Genomic DNA, 24,958 nt, shown 5'->3' with positions numbered 1-24,958 from the left:
GCTGAAGCGCTGGCCGTCCTGCTGCATATGAGAGCGTGCTGGAGCTGTCCAACTGTCCTTTAACTGATAAAACAAGGAGACACTGCTGGCTGCAGGTCGTCTGGATGGAGTCTGATTGCCTGCCCGTCTCCCTGGTCCAATCCACTATCAGGTTTGGTGGTGCCACTCAGGAACCACTTGCGCAGACCCATGCACACACACACACACACACACACACACACACTTTGACACACTGACACACACGAGAAGAGAGAGAGGCTCTGTCACACTCTGATGCATCCGCGCCCCACAGAAATATTACCAAAAGCAGATTTTGCACTCGTGCTCGCTCGGGGTGCACGGTAAAATATTTACATATGCTTGAAAAAATATCAAAAACGCACGTCACAGACATGCACAGCCACGTGCATGCTTCAACATTTTCCTACACAAACACTCACACAGTTAATGAAAAGCAGGATTCCTGGGAGTGTCTGGCCAGAGTTTGATCTTTCTCTCAGATCAATGTCAGTAGATTGCAGGGGAGCCGCGAGGCTCACATCTCAACTCAATAGTAGGACTAGACTGTGTGTGTGTGTGCGTGTGTGTGCGTGTGTGTGTGCGTGTGTGTGTGCGTGTGTGTGTGCGTGTGTGTGCGTGTGTGTGTGTGTGTGTGTGTGTGTGTGTGTGTGTGTGTGTGTGTGAAAGCAAGAGAAAGAGAGCGAAGCAGAGCAAGACAGAAAACTGTTAAACAGTAGTTTCTGACCATCTGAAGATCTGCTTCAGTCAGGTTGGTACAGAAGTCTTGGAGACAGCTGTGAGGCGAATGTACGACAAAACGCCAGCTTAATCTGTGGAGAAATGTAAAGAAACTAAATTAATTGTATTAATTGTAGTTCAAGAGTGAGAAGAATGTGGGACTTGTGAATACATAAATAGTCTCACAGTTATCGATAGTGAAATTAACTAAATCAATATTGAAACAGATCTTCTGCACGCATAATTAGTTTGTCCCAATCAATGCTCTTGAGAGGGTGAGCTGATGATCTGCTCTGACTCACCTGCATGATCATTGCCTTATCAGATAACCTTGGTCCATAGAGGCCGCTGGTCCAGGTCCTTGTTGCAGAAGCACCAACATGGTGGATCTCCACCAGCTGCAGCCTCTCCATGAGAAGAGTGATGCCATCGTTTAGGACCACTGTGACTTTCTTCTACAGGATCCTGTTTTTCTTCTTTTTTCTTCTATTTTTGTTTCTACTAGTTTATATAAGTATAATATACATAGTTTAAAATTTTACTTGTGAGATTCTATTCTATTTAGCAAGCTAACAAACGAGTAAAATGCGTCTGGCCTTCTGTAGGCCATGTAGGTGATGAGCGCCGGAAGTGCAATAGCTGAGGAAGAAGCCAAATGCCAAGGTGGTGTTGATCTGTCCAGGAAGCAGCGATGGTTGGACTTCCATTTTAAGTCCACTTTCAGCCCAAAAACAGCAAATCCAAGTTTAGGTTTTTTATGCGTTTTGCTTCGAGAGCCAGACACACTTGTACATTTTTCCAAATAAACTTCCTTCACTGGTGTAGTTACTGATCTCGGTCCAGTCACTCGGCTGGGAGCGGACGCAGTTCCTGTTTCTTCCTCCTGTTACTTTTTCAGATAAAAGTCCCGGTCCATGTATATCGTTGGGTGAGGTTCCCATTTGATATTATTTATTGATTAAACAAACTGCATTGATTTCCTGAAGTGTTGCAATAAAAACAGTGTGATCTTCATGTCACATATGCATCGTTACCCACCTGCCTGTTTCACCTGTGACCGTATATAAACTAACACAATCAAATACACAGACGTAATGGCTCCTACAACTGGTAAAAACTCAGGTTTAGGCAACAAATGACTTGGTCACGTTAAAAAAAAAAAGAGAAGGAAATACGTACTTCAAAAATTGGGTTTAAATAAATGAGCAAGTGCCGTGCGGAAGTGTTGTTTCTGAAGTTACGTTGCTTCTCCCGGTTGAAAACCCTGTTTGTACGCCACCACCTCTCCTGCCTCCTGTGTGCTTTTGCAGTCATTATACTTCATTGTTTGTGATTTGTGTATACATCCTACAAATTATTTTTGGAAGACATATATGGATGGCTCACAGGAAACGCTGCATGAGAACAGCCTGTCTAGTATTAGTTTTAAAGTGTGGTGGCGGCGCGTCAATATACTCTGATCCATGCATAATGTCCTTTCAAAATAAAGGTAAATAAATCAAATTAGGTTCAGGAAAAGAGTTTTTTTTTACGTTACCTTTTGTCACTTTTGCTTTTAGTTTTGGTTTGAAAGCCGAAGTAAAAATGCTGTTGAGTAAATGGAAGGCAGCTGGAAACGGGAGGTGAATGAGGAGTAAACAGGAGAAAGACAGGGGACACACACAACAACACACACACACACACACACACACACACACACACACAGAGGTAGACAAAGGAAAACAGGAGGCCCGGTCTGGCCAGAGAGTAAAGGGCTATAAAGCCAACTTGTAGACTGTTTTCTCTCAACTACACTCTCGATACGCCATTCCAGACCATTCCTGAGCAGAATCTAGGTCTGCACCGGTCATATCATGCAGGGCGTAATATACTGCAAGGAGAAGTGTTTACTCTGTGTGGTCCTTTGCCTATTGTTTGTACTGCTTTGTCCCCTTGGTACCTTGAGGGTCGCTCTGGCTGTGAGCGAAAAGGATTGAGTGAAATGTAGAAACGCTTCTCGTATATGTGTTGATCCCCTGACTCTGTCGGGACGTGAGCATACTGTCAAATCCTTCAGGCTCTTCCCAGATGTGGATTTTCCCACAGCCTTCTGGGAAACGGTGTTTCGAGGAAGCCTTTTTAAGCTCTGCTGATCAAGCATGCCAGTGGACAGCAATCAATCCATGTCAACCCGCCTATTATTCATTAAAGCACCTATGGCCGAGGGGATTTTACTTTTCTATTAAACCAGCCGGTCAAAAAGGGGGTACTTGACCCTCTCTGAGCCTCTCTCGCTCTCTTACTCTGACACACACATACACACCCACACACAGCTGTCAGCCATGCCCCCACTCCCTTTACACCGCAGTGTGTGGGTTAGCCGTTTGCTTGTAAATGAAATGAGACTTAACCATGCGTTAGCCCCCTCCTCAATCAGCCTGGCTCGGCCTAGCTGGTGCCCCCTGATTCATGGACAGACCCCTTTACAAGACCTCAACAGCTGCCACAATCCATGATTGAGGACTATCATTTCCACACACCCTAATCCCCTTTACACACCGTGTCATGTAAATAGCTGCCACGGCATTTTACAACAGCTCCGGGTGAATGCTAAGCTGTTAGCTGCAGCTTCAAGCTGACTAACAGCAGTCAATATTTATCCTCAACTCTAGCTGTTTGAATTCATCTCTGATCCCTTGTGATAAAGCAACTTGACCTTTCAGGTGAAACACTAATCCGGCCTTCCAATCACAATGGAGGAGGTGCTGGATGAATACATTGAAAGTAGCCTTTTCCTTGAACCTGTCTCCGACCAACTTGTTGTTTCCTTGCCCACAATATTTCCTGAACACAGAGTCCATCCTCTCCACCACATGCTTTTGGCCTCCCATCATCCAGAGCAAGAGGAAGAGCCAGCAGTCTACCTCGTGCCAACCCTTTTCCATTCACAGGTACTGCATGTCATACCATTGAACGAAACCAAAGCTCTCGGCTGGATAGAGGCTCCGCCCCTCGAGAGTTGTCAGCGGAGCATCGTCAGAATGGCGTCTGGTATTTTCTGCTTTGGTGGACGCACGACTTTGTGCAAAAATGTGACAACTTTGTGATATTGCAGGACTTTTAAATGCTGAAACAGATTCATTATTGAGTATCAATTTCTCTGTTTTCCAATAACCACTTGGGAAAACATAATTGATAATGATTGTGAGGAATCATTAACGGTAATCAGTGATCATAGACAGACAAAGAAGTTCATCACTCACATGTAAAGCACAGTCAGTTTGAAGCATCATGGTATCAATGCTCAGAGTTAAAGTGGTATAACTGGAAATGCAACAACAAAGGAGTTAAACTGTTTGATCATTTTGACAAAAAAAAGATTGTTGACAGATTTTTTGTCCTTTTGGATTCAAGCAGGAACCTGATTGACCGGTGAGGCCGACGACATAATGAGCCACAACAACCTGCCGATGCTGCAGGGATTCTGTGAACACAGTATGATGCAGCGTTACTTCTCCGCGCTTTAAATGGTCATCCGTGATGGACATTGCGCTTTTCTCATCTGGCCAACCACTCAAAGCGCTTTAACACACCATTCACACCAATTCACATACTGATGGGAGGGGCTACCATGCAAGGTGCCACCTGCCCATCACGGCTATCCAACATCCAAACCCATCCACACACTGCAGGCATGGCCTATGGTAGCAATTTGGGCTTAGGTGTTTTGCCGCAGGACACAACGACCAAATCGCCGATTGTCGGATTGCCTATGGCTGTGTGTGTGTGTGTGTGTGTGTGTGTGTGTGTGTGTGTGTGTGTGTGTGTGTGTGTAATCTGCCTGGTGTCGTGACACCTCTATTTCCCAGACATGTTGTTAGGATGCAGGGAGAGATTAGCATAAACATACTGAATTTCCTGTGAACAGCTTTGTCAGGATCTGTCACGGCGGTAAGGCTGCCACCACAGAGCGCCAGTCATTGACCTCCAGACTTAGCCCCTATCACTCCTCTGGACAGGAGAGGAGAGGAGGAGACTGACAGGAGGCAAGAAGTGGGTAGAGGAGTGGATGTAAACAGGGAGAAAGGTAAGGAAAACACAGTGAAGAAAAGGAGAGGATAGATGAGGTGGATGGAGAAGGGATGTACAAAAGAGGGGACTCAGATGGTAGACAAGAAAAAATGGAAACCAAAGAGGGTAGAGGAGAGCCTAGGGTGGAAGGTAGTTGGGGGAAACATGGAGACTAAGGGAAGCAATGCAAAGAGTCGGGAATGGAGGAGAGGAAAAGGGGGAGAAGAGAGGAAAGGAGAAACAGAGGGGAGCAGGGAGGGAGAGGAGACGGGAGCAGAGGATTAGGTGTGTGTCATCGTGGAGTGATCACACACAGGCCTCATCCATCACACACCCAACAGGAGGGAAGCCCTGCTGTCTGATCGGCCACTCCACTGCTACTAGCCGAGAGACACAAGGACACCAAAGAGAGATGGAGAGGAAGAGAGGGGCCCGAGAAACAATCAGGAACAGGAGTTTTCTAAATTGTTTCTGCAAAATAAATGTAAAAAAAACGTGGAGTTTGGATTCCAGCAGTTACCTTTCTAGTCCTGTTCCTGGGATTCAGTTCTGCATAATGCTGGGTGATTTACGGCACGCAGGTTCATGAAAAACTGAAGTTAATGCGTAAGTGCCGCAAAGCTGTCTTCTGGCCACCAGGGGGCGACTCCTGTGGTTGTATAGATGTCTATATAAGTGACTACTTCTCTCATGACGTCTTCCCTCAAGTTTATGTCTCAATCTCATTGGAGTAGCACCTTAGGCACAAAATAAAATATAAAAACAGCATACTGTATAATAACAACAGGGATGAAAGATGTATGCAAAATTAAATTAAATTAAAATAGCTGGGATGAAAGATATGTACAGCTTAATTTGTGAAATTTATTCTACGGAGGATCTGGCAAGAGGTGACCTATTGTAAAGTCTTATTGCTGAGAGTTGTCTGTATTTTCATATTTAACCTTTTCACAGTTTTTTTAATAGATGAAGGTTCAGTGGAACTTTTTGCATTGCATGTAACTTTAAAGACAAATAGTTTTGGTTGTACTTAGCTCCACCCTCTCCTGGTCTCAATGTCTCCGTCCACTTTTACACCCAGACTGTAATCAGGACTGAGCGACAGACTGTCGGGCCCTGCTGCTGTTCAATGACAGATGTCTGATATATGTTCATATATCAGCGTTGTCCAGAAGAGAGCAGCATAGACCTATCAACACGTCTTTTAGGGTCCAGGAGGCTCAGGTGAGCTTTCTTTTCATTTTTAGTAGAGCTGGGCAAAGTTGAAAAAATGTAACGGATTATATGATATTGATATTTTTGCGATTAATCGCATAAAGCGCCAAATTTAATAATTAATTAAAAACCAGTGTATTGCTGTGTTTTTATTTAAAATGTATGTTATCAGAACAATATAACAGGCAGTCTGGAGCAACAGCAAGTTATCATACACACATACATAAATACATACATACATACATACATACATACATACATACATACATACATACATACATACATACATACATACATATAGTATGTAAATCAGTTGGTATTCAGTAGTAAGGGTCCCTGTGAGGGACAAACCACTCCTTCTTTGGTCCATGTTCAGTAGTAAGGGTCCCTGTGAGGGACAAACCACTCCTTCTTTGGTCCATGTTCAGTCTGTTTCTTACCTTAAAGATGTTAAAGACCAGCAGTTGATTCACTTTATACAAAAGCAATAAGTGCTTTTCATGTTTTCAGTTCAGTTTTTCTTCCTCAGTGATAAAGTCCAGTCTGTGTTGTCTTGAACAAGTGCACTGAACATCTTGTGATGTGAGGAAAGTTCTCCTCTTTGAGAGAAGAGTAAAGATCCAGAAGTGATGCTCTGCATAGTGGATCAGACCTCGGGGTCAGGAGCTTTGCGCGATTCACTTTCAATCTGGACGCGGCGCCTGTAGGTCCAAGTCCAGCTCGAGGCTCGTGACAGACTGTTTCTCTTTGTGAGGCGGAGCGGCTCGCGGCAGCACCGCTGCTCGCTGAGAACAGAAACTACAGAACAATACGTGCTTTGACGTCAGGCTCAAGTCGGCAAGTCGTCAACATTGCCTGTCGGTGAAGCTGCGGAAACGCGCACACGTACATAAATCACTTCAAAGTAAAAGCCGTGGTGTTGTGTTGCATTTATGGTGTGCATCTTATTTATTTTTTTCATTTATGATTGAAAAGTTAACGCATGATCAAACAATTAACGCCGTTAAAAGGTTGCTGCGTTAACAAAGAGTTAACTTGCCCAGCCCTAATTTTTAGACTCATTTGTTAACCAACTGTCCAATTACAAGTTTGAAAGTGGGGCCGAGGTTTTTCCTCCAAAGGTGTTTTTCATATGTTGATTAAATATTGTGTTTTGTTACCACAGGTAAAGGATGACTGAAACAAAAATCACCACATTAGGGTTTCTCATGTTATTGTAGCAATTCAGGAACTCAGAGATCCGTGGCGTGTGTGTGTGTGTGTGTGTGTGTGTGTGTGTGTGTGTGTGTGTGTGTGTGTGTGTGTGTGTGTAAGTGAGAGACAGAGAGAGAGAGAGAGAGAGAGAGAGAGAGAGAGAGAGAGAGAGAGAGAGAGAGAGAGAGTCTAGTCTGCATGTCAGGGCTTGTAACAGTCCCCTTAGAATCACATGGCGCCATCTCGACTCACACACAATGCACACACAACTTACTGTCTCATGGTAAAGGCACTGAACGTGCTGGTGGGGAGACCAATTAACACAAATGAGAATAACAAGTCTGATAAATTAAAATGGATCAAAACTGGTTTGAATTAGAAATGTGAGAATTTAAATGTGTGTGTGTGTGTGTGTGTGTGTGTGTGTGTGTGTGTGTGTGTGTGTGTGTGTGTGTGAGTGTGTGTGTGTGTGTGTGTGTGTGTGTTTGAGAGAGTGCTGGAGTGGATGTAGATGAGTTTTCTCAGTGCTGTGGGGGAATGGGCTGCGGTTGGCTGGCCCGACTGCAGACCGCTCTGTGGAAAAGAATGACTTTTTAAATTACCCATACATCACTGTCACCGCAGCACAGACTCAGGCGACAGTGCTGCGATCGCGTGCACACGAACACACACACACACGTGCGCACACACACACACCTCGTCTCGCTCCCCCTCCTCACTCAACAAACTCAATCCCATGTTTACAGACATGCAAACACACAGCTTTGCAATACAAACCTGAACACACTTGTGTATAAACGTGCACAAAGGCAAAATGTGGAAACTTGAACACTCTAACACTGGAGCAACTTCTGTAAAAAAGACATACCTGATTCATAGACTGAATATAGACATAAACACATGCTCATCTAAGTCCTATATAGTGAAACTGCCAAACCATTAGCAGCTGGTGAGACTTTCTCCACAACCCTCTCATTCCTTTCTGCTTGGTATTCTCCTCCTCCTCATCTAACGAGCTGGATCTTAATTGCAGGTAATTAAACTGCTCATGGCTTACAAAGCAAGAGAAGGGCTAACCCCATATGAGTCAGAGCAGTGAAACACTGAGACATTGGACCTCAGATGGCTCGCAGTGGCCACACATTGTCAACGCTGGATTGATGTCGCTTTGGTTATCTCTTTGGTCCTTCTTCTTAACTCAAGTTGTAATCAGAACCTCAGAAGATGCTGAACGTAGCCGATCGCCCGACCTGTGAACATGCAAATGCGTACACCCACGTGAACGGCACACGCCACTATCTGAGCAGACTTTAAACGTTCTAAGTGTTTGATTGCCGCAGTTGATATGCAGCAGAAGGATGAGGACTGGGAATGATGGAGGAGCAAAGCAGTGTTGCTGCACAGGCACTGGCTGTGACGCTGGAGGGCTGGTTGATGCCTTACAAATACTGCCTTCTGGAAAAGTGAAGGAAACACAATATACACTGTTACATAAGATGTATCCCTCTAATCTTGTTTACAGATGAGGATAGTTCCTAATGCACTGCCATCCTCCTTCTGCATCAGATCCTCTTGTGCTTCCATTTTCCATTCCCTAACCAGACGGTTAGGAATCTCCTGCTTAGGCAGAACAGTAGAAAGGCTGCAGGCCCTTTACTAATCAGTTAATACTTCATTCAAGCCACCACCTTGCCATGTGTGGAGCCAGTCCTGCCACATTCCACGGCGGCCCTACCTACTCTCTTCCTCCTTCTGCTGACATGGATCATGGTTATCTGGATCGTGGTCCATGCTACTGCTAGTATATGAGTCATTTCTGTCATATTCATGTAAAGTGCTGTAACTCTGGTCACATCTATTGCGTCTGTCTATCGGGGGGAGATGCTTTCCTGAAGGTTTCTTCCCTTTTTTCCCTGTGAAAGTTTTTTTTCTATTTCTTGGGGGAGTTTTTCCTGACCCGATTTGAGGTCCTGGGACAGGGATGTCATATGTGTACAGATCGTATAGCCCACGGGGGCAAATTTGTATTTGTGATTTTGAGCTATATAAAATAAACTGATTTAAATGGGCTGGTTCCTATACTAACTCTGACTTTTAAAGGTGGTATATACAAGATTAGGAGCAATTTGACGGCTCTTTGATGCTAACAGCATAATGATTCTAACAGCGTAACGAATCTAACAGCGGAATGAATCTAACAGCGTAACGATGCTAACAGCGTAACGATGCTAACAGTGTAACGATTCTAACAGCGTAACGATTCAAACAGCGTAACGATGCTAACAGCATCACCTTTCTAACAGCGTAACGATGCTAACAGCATCACATTTCTAACAGCGTAACGATGCTAACAGCATCACATTTCTAACAGCGTAACAATGCTAACAGCGTAACGATGCTAACCGCATCATGATTCTAACAGTGCAATGATGCAAAGTACAGCAAAAGTGCTGACAGGACTTACAGTGTTACCAGTGTTTCCTGAAGGGGAAGCTGAGGGTTGGCGCTAAGCTAACGTGACGACGCTGTCATTTGGGTCGACGGTATCAGCTGTAAGTATGAGCACAGTGCAGAGAGGCAGCCATTAGCCAGCCAGTGGGACACTCTTACATGCACTTATACAAATTACAATTGAAATACTTACTGCTATACTAAAGCTCTGAATACTGAATATTGCACCTTTCATCGATATATTTTAGAGCAAAAGGTTCCAGCATGATTGAAGTCTGCTGATCTATGGCAAAGAGATTCAACCCAAACTTCCTGAATAAGTATAGACCTGGCGCTTAAACATCTGTGATAATGAAGGTCTGGCTGGCTGTCACATATCCAGTGTGGCCCCTGAATACTGGAACACAGCTTGCATATCGGGGAACCAGGACTGGGACAGTAATGGCGTAGCGTCATTGGCCGCCTTTCCCAGATTCGTTAAGACGCTCTTAAGCGTTGAGAGCGTCTTAGGAGCGTCTTAAGAGCGCTGTGAAAGAACGACGCGTTTCCCAGAGTCGTTCTTAGCTTAAGACGCTCTTTCACTAAGAAGGAAACGTAAGATCAGTCTGACTCACTCTTAACAGCCTTCTTAGCGTCAAACACTCACTGCAGCCGTGTCAGGGAAAGTTATATCTGATATTCAAAGGATACTAAAACCATGTGTAATGAGGAATGTGCGCCCACAGCTGCAGAAGACTGACGCAAGAAAAATAATAGCGCGTAGCGTAATTGCACCTGTGTGTGGGGACCACAGCGTGTTGTGTGTGATTTATGCGCTGATAAAGTGGTGCGTGATCGATTCGCCTGGCATCGATTGATTTAATTTCATCACCACGGCGGTGGACAGCTCCCACTAAAAGCGTCTTAGGAAGCTTTTTGGCGAGATCTTAAGAAGGCAGTTAAGAGCGCATCTGGGAAACACTCGTATCTTAGCGCTGCTTCTTAGCGAACCCTTCTTAAGAGCCTTCTTAAGTCCTTTAGAGCGATCGAATCTGGGAAACGCAGCCAATGTCCTTGCAGTCATGGTTCAGGGTTGTCAATCATGATATCAGCTGTTTAGATCAGCTGCATGGTCTCCCCTAATATCCGATATCACAATTAAACAATTACATCGTTAGCCTACCATCCACTGTCTTTTTCTAAATATGATTGTCTCTATACCTTCAGTATATTTATGCTGCCGTTACGCACACCTCCACCTCCCCATCTCCGCCCAATCTCTGCAGTTCCATCAGCTTCCTCAACTCATCGTTCGATCGGCCTCATCAGCACCACCACCACCATCAGACTCTCGAGAAACCAAGCACCAAAGACTTTATTATCACATATCCTCTGTTGATAATAAACAATTATCTTTTCCTTATCTAAATTGTCTGTCCTGAATGAAGTTCTGTTTGTTGATTTAACAATCTACCATTACATACCATCCAGGTTCGGGAGCATTTGGCCTCATGAAGCAACAGTCTTTGTAAATTCTCTTGTTTTGTCTCATAATGTTCTGTTAAGAGAACAAATAAGGGAAGTTAACGCCACAAGCACCAAATGTTCTCAACCAGTCAAGTCTCTGTGCTAAATAATGAATCCCACTTGATCATCACTTGAAGGCGTGTGGCCGATTTCTTACACATGCAATTAAAGAGTCTTTAAGCAGTATTCAGCAGTAGGGAAATTGAGGTACTGTTAGCATGGGCGCAACAATGTGTTGACTGCGAAAACAAGAGGAGTCTTTCTTGTCTCGGTAACAGTCCTCTCCGTGCCAGTCTCACTCAGTCCCAGTAGACAGGACCTCACAACAAACCTGGATCCACGAACATCTCATGCATATGGATGGGAATGCTTCCAGTCGCACGAACAGCAGCGGTGATCTCGTCTTATAGATTAAACATCAGCCTTGAACCGAGGCTGCGGAAAAAATGGAAGGCTCCTTCTGTCAGGTTGCATGATGGACAGCTGTAGAGGAAATGTATTTGAACTACAGGGATGCATTCACATGGGTTAATGAAGAAGCCCTCAGGTGTTAGCTGAGCTGTACAGAGATGGGACTTTCAACTTCGGTTGAGCTGTTGATCACCTTTTCTTCAAATTAAAATAAAAATCTCATTTAGCATAATTTAATTTGAGAATAAGTATGATGATATTTGTATTGTCAACAAATCCTATAAATGAATTGATCCAACTAAACAAGGACTGTGTAGACACTATCATTCACAATCATGTGTGTACAGAAAAAAAAAAAACAATACCAGAAAAAGGTAGAATAAGTTCATAAAGTAAAGGCTGGGGATTGTTTGGAGTGTTTCAAACAGAGGGAGTGGGGCCCAGAAACACTGTGAACACTGTGAACATTGTGAAATCAGAGTTGGACTGCCCATTGGGACAATGAGCCAGTCTGTGTCACAGTCTGTGTCTGTGCCCAGAGGCACTTGGACTTTTTGTCAAGACTTCTTTCATTGTATCTTTTTAGAGGCTTATACTAGTTCTAATTTTTGAAGAGGGTTTTAGTTTCTCGGTTTTGGGTTTTCTGGTACGCTCCTTGATTCATTTGCTTGTTTATTATCACGTCTGGTTTTACTTCCTGTGTGTGTTTTCCCTCCTCTCTGATGGTCTCCTTCACCTGGATTTGTTTGACCTGTGTCTAATCCTCCAACTCTGCTTGTACGTTTCTCCAGAGTTGTTGTCAGTTTGACGTCTGTCCTTGAGAAAGGAAGTTCAGCCTGTAAGCAGTGTGAGATTACCTGTGTTTTAGAGTTCCTGGTTTATTTTTGAGGATATTTCCTCTGCTGCCTAACTGCTTTTGGACTGTATCCTGGTTTGTTTGCGATAAGTTCTTGAACACAACCTGCTGCCGCCTCATCAGTGTTGACTGTGTTTGGGTCAAAACCTGGAAGCCCGTAATCGTGACATCATGGACTTCGTAGGAGTCCACGTTAAAGTCTTTGAGTTTCTAAAGGCAGACATACATTCATCTTGTGTGCAAAGTCCATGTGGTCTGACCTTCCAAGTTACAGAAATGAATGCTTTAAAATACAAAGTTTCTTTCTCGTGTTTAAGAATCAGGATGGCTCAATAAGGTGGATGCCTCCGCTCTCTGAGACCCGTGAGACCGCTGGTGATCCCCCTGACATTTTTGTCTTTAAGAGGCTTCACATGGGTTCCTTGACCTCCCTTGGAAACACAATAATTGGCTTTGACTGGAAACCTGAGACCCCTGAGGATCCAGTAAGCTAAAATATATTCATGTGTGATGATGTTAGCTCCCATAATAACATTGTACATATTTAGACCATCTTTTGGAACTTGGTTTACAATTATCTTTGGTCTAATTGCACGCTCATGAAACCTTTGACCTCATGTTTCATATTTATGTTGACAATAAGTAACTTCCTGAGCAGTTTCAAGAAACTCTCACCATGCAATTGCCGAGAAAGTTTGAAGAAATGTCTAAATGTGAAAAGTTGTTGGTACTAAATCACAGCATGACTTTTTCTATGATGTTCCTCAAGGACTTGCTGTTTCAATGTTGTATTTTCTAGTGATATTTCATAGTTCCATCAATTCCAGTGATCAAAATTGGTTACATTTGGGGCCAAGTCTGTATGACAAATGGCATCGACCCAAAGATTGTAACATGGGGATGGCCATCATGTACTTGAGTCATAATGTTAAAAGCCCTTGGAAACGTTCAGTTTTAATTTAATTTTTGATTTATGACACACGCTCCTGAGCTGGATCTCAAATTAATCTTCAGGTTCCCAGCTCGGTGTGGCACGTGCTGTTGACCTGATGTCTGCCCTAAAGATCCTCAAGCTCTAAAAGCCCTCAAAGACAAATGAGTCCATGTGGGTCTGGGCTGCAGAACTGGACAAATCATTTGACCAAAGTGAATCCAAAATAACAATACTCTGTCTATTCTTACGGGTTTCAAAGGAGAACTTGTGTGTCACTATCCAGTTTGACCGTCGGTGTCAGGTTTTTGGCAGAAGAACAATCTGGTTTTACTATCAATTCAACCAATAAAACATATCCGTCTAGTTAAAAACGCTATTGAATGGTGAACTGTGTAGAAACAGAGGATAAACCTGTTTATTTTGAGTACAAACATAATGTGATTCTAATAAACTGTTGTAAATTTCTCTCCACTGAGACTGGCAGTTATACTGCACCTCGTTCCCGTGTGACTGTTGAGAGAGAGATGGCCCAAACCATCACAGCCTTCACTGCAGTACATATTGAATAAAATGCTCTGAATATATGGGATTGTATTTATCCATGTGAGAGCAAAAAAAACATGGGACGCCAAGTCTGCATTTGTTTGATGTTTTATGATTCAGAAACAGCTTTAAAATATTTAACAGATTACGATTTGTGGCAACGTGTTTAAAGAGCTTTCATATACGCAGATAAGCCTGCTTTGTATTGATCTTCATTACCTTTGCTCAGCAAAAGAATATGAACAAATGGCATTTTTAAAGTAGTAAATATGTATTCTATTGTGAGTAATGTTTATACGTGTTGTGTGAACATGTGTATTATATTGATCATTTCAATAATCTGCCACCTGAAAAAGTGTTGTCCCTGTCTGAGAGATAAAAAAAGAGTGAGACAGAGAGAACTTGGTGATTGGAGGCTGAAATGAATACTGACAGCGTATAATACTTTCCTGATGGCCTGGACCTCAGGACTGATCCATGGAGTGCAGTCTCCACCTGCTGGTCCTGACAGCTTATTGTTATCTGACTTGTTTTGTGCTCGATGGATTTAAAATGTGTTGTGGATAATCTTGGCTTTGGCATCGGTTTTGACTGAGAGATTGGGTTAATTGTGTTATTTTGAAATGCAGATGGATTCACTCTGGAATCAGTGATGCGGCAACAAGTCAGCTGAGATGGTCTCACTACATTTCATCCGTCAGATCACTGATAGTCCATCTTTCTGGCCAAAGATTTCAGCTGGTGAATGAAGACGTCCTGCTGGGAAATGGTTATTTCCTCGGATATAAACACTAAAGAAGTCACTAAAATGGTTTGGTTGCCATGGTGGTTTAGTTGCAATAAAGCCTCTTCAAGCTGATGTTGACTGAGAGGAATGTCCAAAACCTGAAAGTCAATCAAACCTTTTGGGAGCCATGCGCGAAAATCCTCCCGCTCCAATTTTAAGTTCCAGCATGCCCCATTCAGACAATTTTTTAACTGAACGACAGTTTTTTTGACTGAAACTTCTTCCTAACAAGCCAAGGCTTTGTTTATTGTTTCAGATTCTGATTCTTTGGGTCCTAATCTTTCCAAAAAGGTGTCTTATTGACATCTCCAGGAGGCATTTTTGGGGATTCTGGCTCACAGTTACGATCAAAATATCTTTTAACCTTCCTCTTGTGTTAGTGTTGGCACCGACCCGTTTTAGTTTTTAACGGCATAAAAGAATTTTACTTAAAAAAAATAAAAAAAGTTTCTCTAAATTATAAAATGATCTGATTAAAATTATGACGTTTGTGTTGTCATGGTGGGTTTTGACCGACCTAACAATTATTTTTTTTTTAATAAAAATATTATAAAGCAATAATTAAAGCCCAAACTGAAATCATAAGTGCACTGTCAGCCAACACACTGACAGCCAGCTCCTCTCCCATCATGTGAGCTTTAGTGGATTCTCATTTTCTCAAAACAAAGAGCATCTGCGCCAGCAACCTCCTCAGCCATTTGACCATGTAAAAAAAAAAAAATCAAGGTTTACTGACAAAGAAAAGCCCAGAGGCCCCCACCAAAAATATTTAAACCAATATTTCTATGGATAAGGAAGCCTCACAAAGTAACCAAGAAATGAGACACAAATTGGATGATAGAAAATTGTTTTTAGTGTATTTTACAGCTGATTAAAGACACGGGTCGCAACCGACCCGCTAACACAGAGGATGGCACTAGAAAGCTAACACAAGAGGAAGGTTAAAAGTGATTTTATAACTTTTTTTTCCTTAAGACTTACACAAATATACATCCAAAAAACACAAGTATTGGAATTAATTTGGGGTTCCTACGACGACTCAAACACAGGGGAAAGGAAGTCTGGAGCCAAAATTGGTTCCACGGTTTTCAACGGGTTAAATGAATGTTGAGATGAATCTCATGTGGATGGATAACTTTATGCATGCATGAGTCCCTGTATTGTCCCATCAGTCAGCCACTTTCAGCCAGGCGTAGGTTGTGTTCAGGACAGGGAGTCACTCCTCTTAAATTGTGTCACACACAGCTGGACGAGAAGCTGTGAGTGATTGTGTTGCTGGTGGCATCAGAGGGCAAGTTGGTAGCAGCTCTGATTCTGCATGTCCTCCCTGCAGCAGCGGCAGTGTCGAGCAGTCTCATCCAGCTGAGTGTTTATGAATCTTGTGTCAGTCAAAACACTCAAATGGCCCCAAGTAGAAATATACTTGAAGTCCAATATTATGGGGGTTCCAGATGATTATGTAATATTGTGCAAGCTGTCTTATTGAGAGGCCCTGTCTGGAAATATAGTTCTAAAATACTATATTATCATATTTATACATTACCTTGTGCGCTTAACTATGAACTGACACACTTCCTGTACAACAAAATGCCTTCTGGTCCTGTACTGTGGAAGGGAAAACTAGGTTTGTATTTATTGTATCACAAATACTTTAAATCACAGCCTGCAAGTCAGCTCAAACATGCCACTGTGAGAAAGCAAGAGTAACATGTTTATTTTAAACTAGAGCATGATCTTTTACTAAACCTAACATAGTAACATTTATAGTCTAGTAGTAATAGTAATAAACCTAAGAAAGGAGTTACATCAATGTAGTTTAGTTTTCATTTTTTATGAGTTGATAAGATAAGATGGTGCATCTATGGGTGTGAGAGCAGATAAAGTCTGGGGTTATCTGCCTCTGCCATAGTCAGGTGTGCTTCAGGGCAGGGGGCTGTATACTCTGATAACAGAAAAGCAATCGTATAGATTTCAATGCTCAACACTGTTAGTTGCACAACTGAAAGTGAGCGGACTGCAGGAGGAAAGGTTAAGGAAGCAGGAACTTTCAGCCCGCACAAACACCAGTTTAGAGTACAGTGTGAAAATCCTCTGTAATGCTGCTCTTCCTCGCGGTCCTCTGCCTCAGTGGCAACTCATTCTGTGCTCTTATTCCACCGCGCGACATCACAGGATCCGGGACCACCAGGAACAAGCTGCTGCTCATCTCCTTTGACGGTTTCCGCTGGGACTACGACAGAGATGTGGACACCCCTCACCTGGATCAGATGGCTCGGGACGGGGGGAAGGCTCAATATGTTACACCCCCCTTCCTCACCATCACCAGCCCCACACACTTCACCCTGCTCACAGGTATCGTAAAGATAATCTCCAGCTGTTAACCTGGATGACAATGTATCATGTAAATAAAAAAATGTTATTAACTTGTTTAAGTTGAACCCGAAAAAAGGTTGTTAAATGGTTATGGATACACAGGATCGTCCAAAAATATATATTTATTCAGAAAACTTTAATCCAATTGCTGATTTCACTGTCACTACAACATTGTCATAAACTGTATGGTTGTGAAATACCTGTAAATATGTGAAAGAGTCATAAACTGAATGCATGCAGCCTGTGTTATACAATTTCAGTTAGACATTGAGAGGAGACAGACATTGTTACAAATTTAATTACAATTTTTGACAGAAAATGAAAGTAAAACTGATTTACTGTGCACAGTGCAAGACATAGGGAAAGGGAAGATAAGCAGTCCAAAAAGACACAAATGATAACTTATCTCTTAAAAGCATGGCTACTTTAAAGCAACACTCCTGATGGGCAGGTGGCATGTTGCATGTAGACTCGGTCTCAGTGTGTGAATGGGTGTGAATCGATAATTGATGATGAGTAAAGCGCTTTTGAGTGGTCGGAAAACTAGAAAAGTGCAGTACGAAATCAAACACATTTCTCAGGACCATTTACCCATCCAGCAGATTACCTGGAATATTGAAAACAAATTTCCCTTGTGGTGTTAGAGAAGAGGGCAGGGGATCACCAAAGTCTTCAAGACGCATCCTTCAGGGACTGTAAAAGTCTGTAAACATTGGTATGGTCATACGTCTGTTTGTCAAGGTCCTTCAGTCTTGATCAAAGTGGCGAATTGACTAACCAGCAAAGCCAGCGTAGGTCCTACCATATTCATATTTACTCTTACCTAAAAGTGTGCAACAAAAGTGTGTGTTTGCTATGATATATAAAAGACAGACTCATGACCTTTCTTATATTTTAGTGGAACCCAATAATTTGCTGTACCATCATATAAACTGTATTCTGGTGTGTTGTCCCCTCGTGTGCAATCTGTTCACTACTGCAGGACTTGTTGTTCTTTCACATTTTTTCATTTACATTTTGTCTTTTCATAAGGACGTTACATCGAGAACCACGGAGTGATCCACAACATGTGGTTCAACACTACCACTCAGGAGAAGAAGCAGTACTACATGACTCAGTTTGTTGATTCCTACTGGGACAATGGCAGCTTACCCATCTGGATAACCGCACAGAGACAGGTTCTTAAGATCCATCTAACTTTGTATACCTGCTGCCCAGCTCAAAGATTTTCTGTATGAAAGACTGGCGCTTCATCCCAGCATGTTCGTAAACACGCTCTGAAATATTGTTAATGTTTTGATGTACATATCTTAACAATTAGCACAGCACCACTCTAAACACTGCTGTTCCATTGATTAGCAACGGCCCTTTGCTTTTTATTATCTATTTGGGCTACTATAGTTGTTTGACATTGTTTTTTTACACAAAGAGTACCTAGCTGAGGATGCTTTCCCTCACACAATAAAAGAATAAGCTTGTCACCGCTCAATCCGACAGCCGTGACATTAAAGCAAGGAGGACAATCCATCTGATACAACACACGCCGTGATGAAAAACCCATCATTGGTCTGTAGCATTGTATGCCCAGTCGATCTACTCCCACAGATGGGATTTTCGGCCTTTGGTATGATTGTGACTGTCTGAACTATAAAGCTCAAGATAGACAAACATGGCCATGCTAAACGTATCTTCCATTTTCTACAGTGATGTCACCAATACTTTTTTGAATATGAAATGTATTTTTTAAAAAGATAAAAAAGTTATTTGGATACAAGCACTCTTATATTATTCTTTGACAAATAGTTTTTGAGGAGCTTGTACATGTTTATATATATATTGTGTTTTGTATCCTTCCAGGGTCTAAAAGCAGGTTCTCTGCATTTCCCTGGCACAGCAGCAACATATGAAGGAGAGACTGTGAAGGTTAGGCAAGTGGAACCTCGTTTCTATGATCATTCTAACGAGACCGATTGGAAGCTAAACATTGACAAGGTGATTGGAGAGTGGTTCCACCAACAGGACCTGGACTTTGTCTCCTTGTACTTTGGAGAACCAGATTTGGCTGGGCACAAATATGGACCAGATTCCCCAGAACGTCGTGAGATGGTCAAGCAAGTGGACCGCACGGTGGGCTACCTCCGGGAAAAGATCCAAGACCATGACCTTACTGAGCGAGTCAACATTATCATCACTGCCGACCACGGGATGACTACGATTCTGCAGGGTGGACTAGTTGAGGAAATCATCCTCTCTAAGATCCCTGGCTTTAGCTTCAAGGATATCCAGTTCCATCTGGTGGATTATGGTCCCACTGGGATGCTGCTTCCTAAAGAGGGGAAGCTGGAGAAGGTCTACCAGGCCCTAAAAGGAAGCCATCCTCATCTACATGTGTATAAAAAGGAGGAGATGCCAGCCAGACTGCATTACAGTAACCATCCTCGACTCCTACCCATCATCCTCTTCGCTGACTCTGGATATGTAATCAATGGAGTAAGAAAATGCACACATGAGTCAGTACATTCATTGAGACTATAACCAACCTAAAGCTTAGAACCACTTTGTGGCCAGAGTCTTGCAAATGCATTTCAAAACCTAATTGTGGTATCCACATTTAAACTTTGATTTTTTTTCAAAATGCATTCTGCATTAAAACCCCAAGAAAAAAGGAAAAATAATGTGTTTCATAATTTGCTTGTTTTCTCTCCAAACATAGTTTTTCCCCGTGCAGTCCAACAAGGGAGAGCATGGCTTTGACAATCATGAGATGGACATGAAGCCTTTTTTCCGGGTGGTGGGGCCTGATTTCCAGAAGAACCTGGTGTCTGGGCCCTTTGAGACAGTTAATGTGTATCCACTGATGTGCCATCTACTCGGGATAAACCCTGAAATCCACGATGGACACCTGGACAATACCAAACACATGCTGGTCCCGAAGAAAAACAACAGTAAGAAATGTTGTGTTGTCTCACATCTTCTCTATTCTCAAAACAAAATCTTATGACTAAAACTTCTGTTCTGAAATCTCATGACTAAGAGATCAAAACGAGAAAAGATATACAACACATAATATGTGATATCAGGCCCATGTGACCTTCCTGAATATACCTCTATTCACAGCTCGTAACCTTTATAGCTTTATAGCTCTGCTGCACCCATTACCAGAAATCAAGGAAATGATAAAAAAAAAAAGGTCAAGTGACGTTTCCTACAAGATCTCTGGAACCACAACGTTGATTAACTTCATTTAAATGAGTAAAATACAGTAAAGACTTGTGAGAAGAGATCTATCCGAACAGAAAAAAATACTGTTAAGTTTATTTAATTACATAAAACCCCGTAACCTCAAAAAACCTTGCCGTCACTTTTTCGAACAAAAGTTACTTTTCATCTTTCTGTTAGGAACTACACTTCAGAAACACGTCTATGTTATTCTGCAAGTCTGTACAAATCTAACAAGGTATGTTAGAAGCTTAGTGAATGTGTATTAGTACCTGTATTAGTACCTGTATTAGTAACTGTATTAGTACCGGGCTGTTTCGTTCAGGTTTTGAATACAGGCTTCAACCAATCAGAGCATGTTTAGGCATAAAGCTTCTAACTTTTCCATTTTTAGATTTAGTAACTTTTTTTTAAAAAATCTTTTCACAAAAGAATTCTAAAAATAAATTATATAAAATAACACAAGTATTAGAACTCATTTGGGGTCCATATCACTACTTGAACACAGACCTGCTAAATTCTTGAAGCTCATGCCCCGTGCGGGTCACTTTGGGGCAGATGACCTGTAAGTGAGGCCTTGCCTTTATACACCTGTCATCCCCCCGTATGGTGCCCGCTCTTTACCGAGCTCAGATGTGCAATGGGGCAACCAGGTGGAGAACCTTGTTCCTACAACAGAAGTTATAGGCAAAAAAAAAAGTTTCCCTCTCAGTTCATTCACTCTGTAACATCAAATATAGTAAGGGACCTGTCCACACCCTGCAGAGCAGCCACTGAACCAATCAAACCTCCAGCACTCCAGTGCATAATATATAATATACACAGCCCAAAGATAGAATGAACCACTGAAGAGACTGTCACATCCAAACTACAACCACTCAGCATGGGAGGATCTCCTTGATGACTGGCCCGCTGACAACCAGAAAAGACACGTTCACCTGAATCGGGGACAGACTCTGTTCAACTTTCAACACATTACTTTTAGAGTAGTGTGTTGGGCCATTGGTGTGCTCAAGCATCCATTATCAGGCGTTTCCTTGTCTGTCATGAGAAAGAACCAGGGGCAATTGGTATTTGCCCCAGAGGCAACTTCTGCCCCTTTGGAACAATCCCATATTTAAGCTAAAGGCTGCAACCTCCATTCTTGTCAGAGAGACCTCGAGAGCAGAGCCAGGCAGCCTGGAAGACGAGTGGCTCTGAGAGACTTTGGCTGTTATTCTTCTGCTATTAATTAGAATGTTTATTTTCATGAGCCATGTCTTGTCATGTTAGCTCACGATACTCAAGGAGATAACAACAATCTGAACGTCTCTCGTGCACAAGGTTGTACCTTTTTGACTTTTCATTACATGTATTGTCACACAGATGCTGGTTTGTTTTTTAAATGTCTCCGTGTGATCAGCTCTCACACACATACTGTGGGTTGTGACTGTGGTTTGGACTTTAGCGTTACCTTGGTCTTCCTGTTTGTACACTAGATATATTTTTATGAATGCTGCACACAATAAAGGAAAAAAAGAACACCACATCATTAACGCCTTTCATCTGTTGAGCCATGACACTCCTTTTACACTGTCAGCACAGTTTGAATGGTCACACTTGCTCATCGCTCAGCTTGCTGCAGGTTTTCCCCCCATATTAGCAAGTCATGGTCAAAACCCCAACGAGTATCGCTGGTCTATATGCAAGAATAGTTTGGGCTTTTCTGTACTCATGATTTAAAGTGGAGAGTTCATTGACCACCAAAGCAGCAGATGCAACTGTCCGTCAACCCCCCTGTCAATGGAAAATACACATGAGACTTTTATTATCCAGAACTAGTGGTACCCAAAATAGCTTCTCCCACCTACGTATAATATGCTAAAAGCTCCACATAGAATGGCCAATTGTTTCCATTTTTCCTACAAAAACAAACTCATTATTTGTATCTCATGACTTAAAGTAACACAAATTGATAAGGAACACATAATAGCCATTTGATGGACTTTTGACTTGACCTGATAGAAAACCTCACTGCTATCATGACGCTCAGATTCAGAGAGCAGATAGAGAGGCAATATACTGCACAACACAAGATAACCAACACTACAAAAAAAGTTAGCGTCAGTAACTGATCCCCTCATCTTGTATGTCATCCAGATGCCATTTATCGCCAGTAAATTAAAATGGTGTCTCTGTATAACAATGGAAGATGTGTTGGGACCCTGAAACACTGTGATAAAAGCATCTTCTTCTTTGTTTGTGTCTGTGTGGTTACGGCTCTTCTAATTAGTTTCTGTCTCTCTGCAGATCCAGGAATAAATGTGCATTCACAAGTGGTTATCGGCTTATCGGCAGCGACAGGGTTTCTGGTACTGGTGTTCGCAGTGAACATTTCCTACGCGTTGTTCAAAAGGAGCCGAACAGAAAAGAGGTAGCAAGCTGTCATCACGTTATGAACATTTATTATAATGTATTTTTTGCGCTCTCCTGGCCAAGTCACCTGTATCCGTGATTACTATGCAAGTTGACATTCAACATGTCGGTCTGATTTTATACATATGGAGGATTTAGATTAATGAATAATTGAATAGAATACAATACAGATCAAGATTACACTCTTGTCAGAATGCTATTCTTTCATTAAAAAAAGGGTGAGTTTGCTAATTATTCATTCCCAGTGTTGTTATCTTTCTCACTTGACCTCTCCGTGGTCTTTTTTTTCTCTTTCTTCAGTTTTGAATCAAAACATGCTGCTGGTGAAGAAGAGGACGTGAGGCAAAGCAGTTTTTGAAATTCAGATTGATGTTTAGGGAAAAAACACAAGGTTTTCCTCGTTAAAGAAATATTGTTCCATAAATAAATAAAAATAACATACCTCTTGATTAAATGTCAGTGTGAATACTTAAGGTCATGTCTATGGAGGCAATGGCCTGCTGTTCGGGGGCTGGAACAATATCTCTATTCGGTATCAAAGAGGTATTTTTTTGGTATAGGCTGTTTTTATATAATTTAACATTGTACTAGTTTCTCACGAATGACACAATAAGGTAAATGCATCCCAAGAATGTAAATGTGTATATTTTCATAAAGATTACAATACAAATTCAGATTAATGTGCAACCTTTTGAATGCTTTATTGTTGACTTATGATTCATGATGACTTTGTCTTTCTTTTTATTAAATTTGCTAAAAGCTACCAGTCACACCTGCCATTTCAGCTAAGTGAATAGAAGGTTATAGTATGTAATAATAACCATAATAATATCCTTTAAAATAACGTGAAATTCCTTAAAACAAAAATGATATAGTTTGGTTCAGTATTAGTTTCTCTTATGAGACCAATCACAAATACAGTTGCCTTGATGGAAAATGTCACATACATGTGCATTATTTATTCCCTGCATAAAGTAACTGTGACACAGATATTGGACCATACCTTTAACAAATTGTTTCTGTGTTACGGGAATATTTGTTCATAGTTAATGTTAATTATGAGAAGAGAGGAGAACATGTGGACAGAAGAGAAAGAGATCTGTTGAATCATCATCATCATCATCAGTAAAGTGACATTTAACCGTGGGCTTTGATATAACATGTTGGTGGGTCTGCTCTTTGGCTGACTGTGATTGGCTGTGTCTGGACCCTAAGATGGCGCCTATTTAATGCAATGAAAAGTGTTTAGCTTTTCAGGGATAAAACCTCCATGTATCATAAAGTAGAAAGAGTCATAACAGTTTTACAGATGGTTATTTTATAAGATAAGATAATCCTTTATCAGTCCCGCAGTGGGGAAATTTACAATGTTATCTTGTTGATGCGTGTGTGTTCATTATAATGGTGATCTAAGAAGAAAATGTGTTTTGGGCCACAGAGGGAGTTTTCACTACATGAGTATTATTACACAGGCTCCGCCCCCTAATGGACTCTATCGGTAAGAAAGGTGTTCAGCAGCCACCAGCCTCCAACTCTTCGATGTGATGCTTCACGGTGAGCCCAAATGATGAGAACAATATCTTCTCTTTGTCCACTGCATCAATATACAGAGGTCCCTCACCCGGACACCGTCAGGTGCACTGAACAGCTGTGCATGGGCAATAGTGTGGTGTGTACAGCCCTACCCTGGTGGGATGGCTTTGTGAGTGTGTCTCCCAAGCCGAGGCAGGCAGTAGGAGACCCTCCCACTGTGGTCCATGCACACTCTTCATGCATCGGTGTCGCAATGCCCATTCCTACAGTTTCAACCTTAAGACAGGTCTGGCTCCTTTTCAGGTTCTGAACTCACTGGAATGACACAGGACTGGTGAAATGCACCAGGGTGTTTGTTGGTTGTGCAGCTCCTGACTGATTACAAGGAACGGTATTATACTCGACTAGATTGCATGGCTGTCTTGTATCTAGCCAGGTGATAAGATTAGCAGCATAAATGTGGATGATCACAATAAAAAAAGTTGACGCATGAGACATCTACTTCTGATGACTGTGAAAGCCAGCTATCTACAGTAGGGATCAAAAAAGCAACACGAAATGTAATGATTAGGTATTTCTGTCATATGAATTTATGACATGTTATGACGGTCTTATCTATTAGAGTTGCAAAGGGTTCTTCCTATTATATCACTGTCTTACATAAAGGTATACAACTGTAGTTTATGGCTTGATAAGGGCAGACTAATAGCTTTTATTTTGCACAGACATTGAC

The 24,958-nt window shown here is 42.0% G+C and overlaps 1 protein-coding gene across 1 annotated transcript in view; it reads left to right on the top strand.

The window, feature by feature from the left end:
* The window catches only part of LOC137789745 (ectonucleotide pyrophosphatase/phosphodiesterase family member 7-like), a 40,422-nt gene extending 17,389 nt beyond the window's left edge, over nucleotides 1-23,033 (top strand). The window contains exons 2-6 of the mRNA XM_068583513.1: nucleotides 16,858-17,037; nucleotides 18,091-18,236; nucleotides 18,916-19,548; nucleotides 19,772-20,003; nucleotides 22,993-23,033. Coding sequence (XP_068439614.1) covers nucleotides 16,858-17,037; nucleotides 18,091-18,236; nucleotides 18,916-19,548; nucleotides 19,772-20,003; nucleotides 22,993-23,033 — 1,232 coding nt within the window. The remainder of the gene's footprint in view (nucleotides 1-16,857; nucleotides 17,038-18,090; nucleotides 18,237-18,915; nucleotides 19,549-19,771; nucleotides 20,004-22,992) is intronic.
* Nucleotides 23,034-24,958: the final 1,925 nt, after the last annotated feature.

The sequence above is a fragment of the Clinocottus analis genome, unplaced genomic scaffold (assembly GCF_023055335.1).
Source record: "Clinocottus analis isolate CAN_PGR_092001 unplaced genomic scaffold, fCliAna1.0.p SCAF_19, whole genome shotgun sequence".
NCBI lineage: Eukaryota > Metazoa > Chordata > Actinopteri > Perciformes > Cottidae > Clinocottus > Clinocottus analis.
This window is presented reverse-complemented; position numbering and strand designations above follow the sequence as displayed.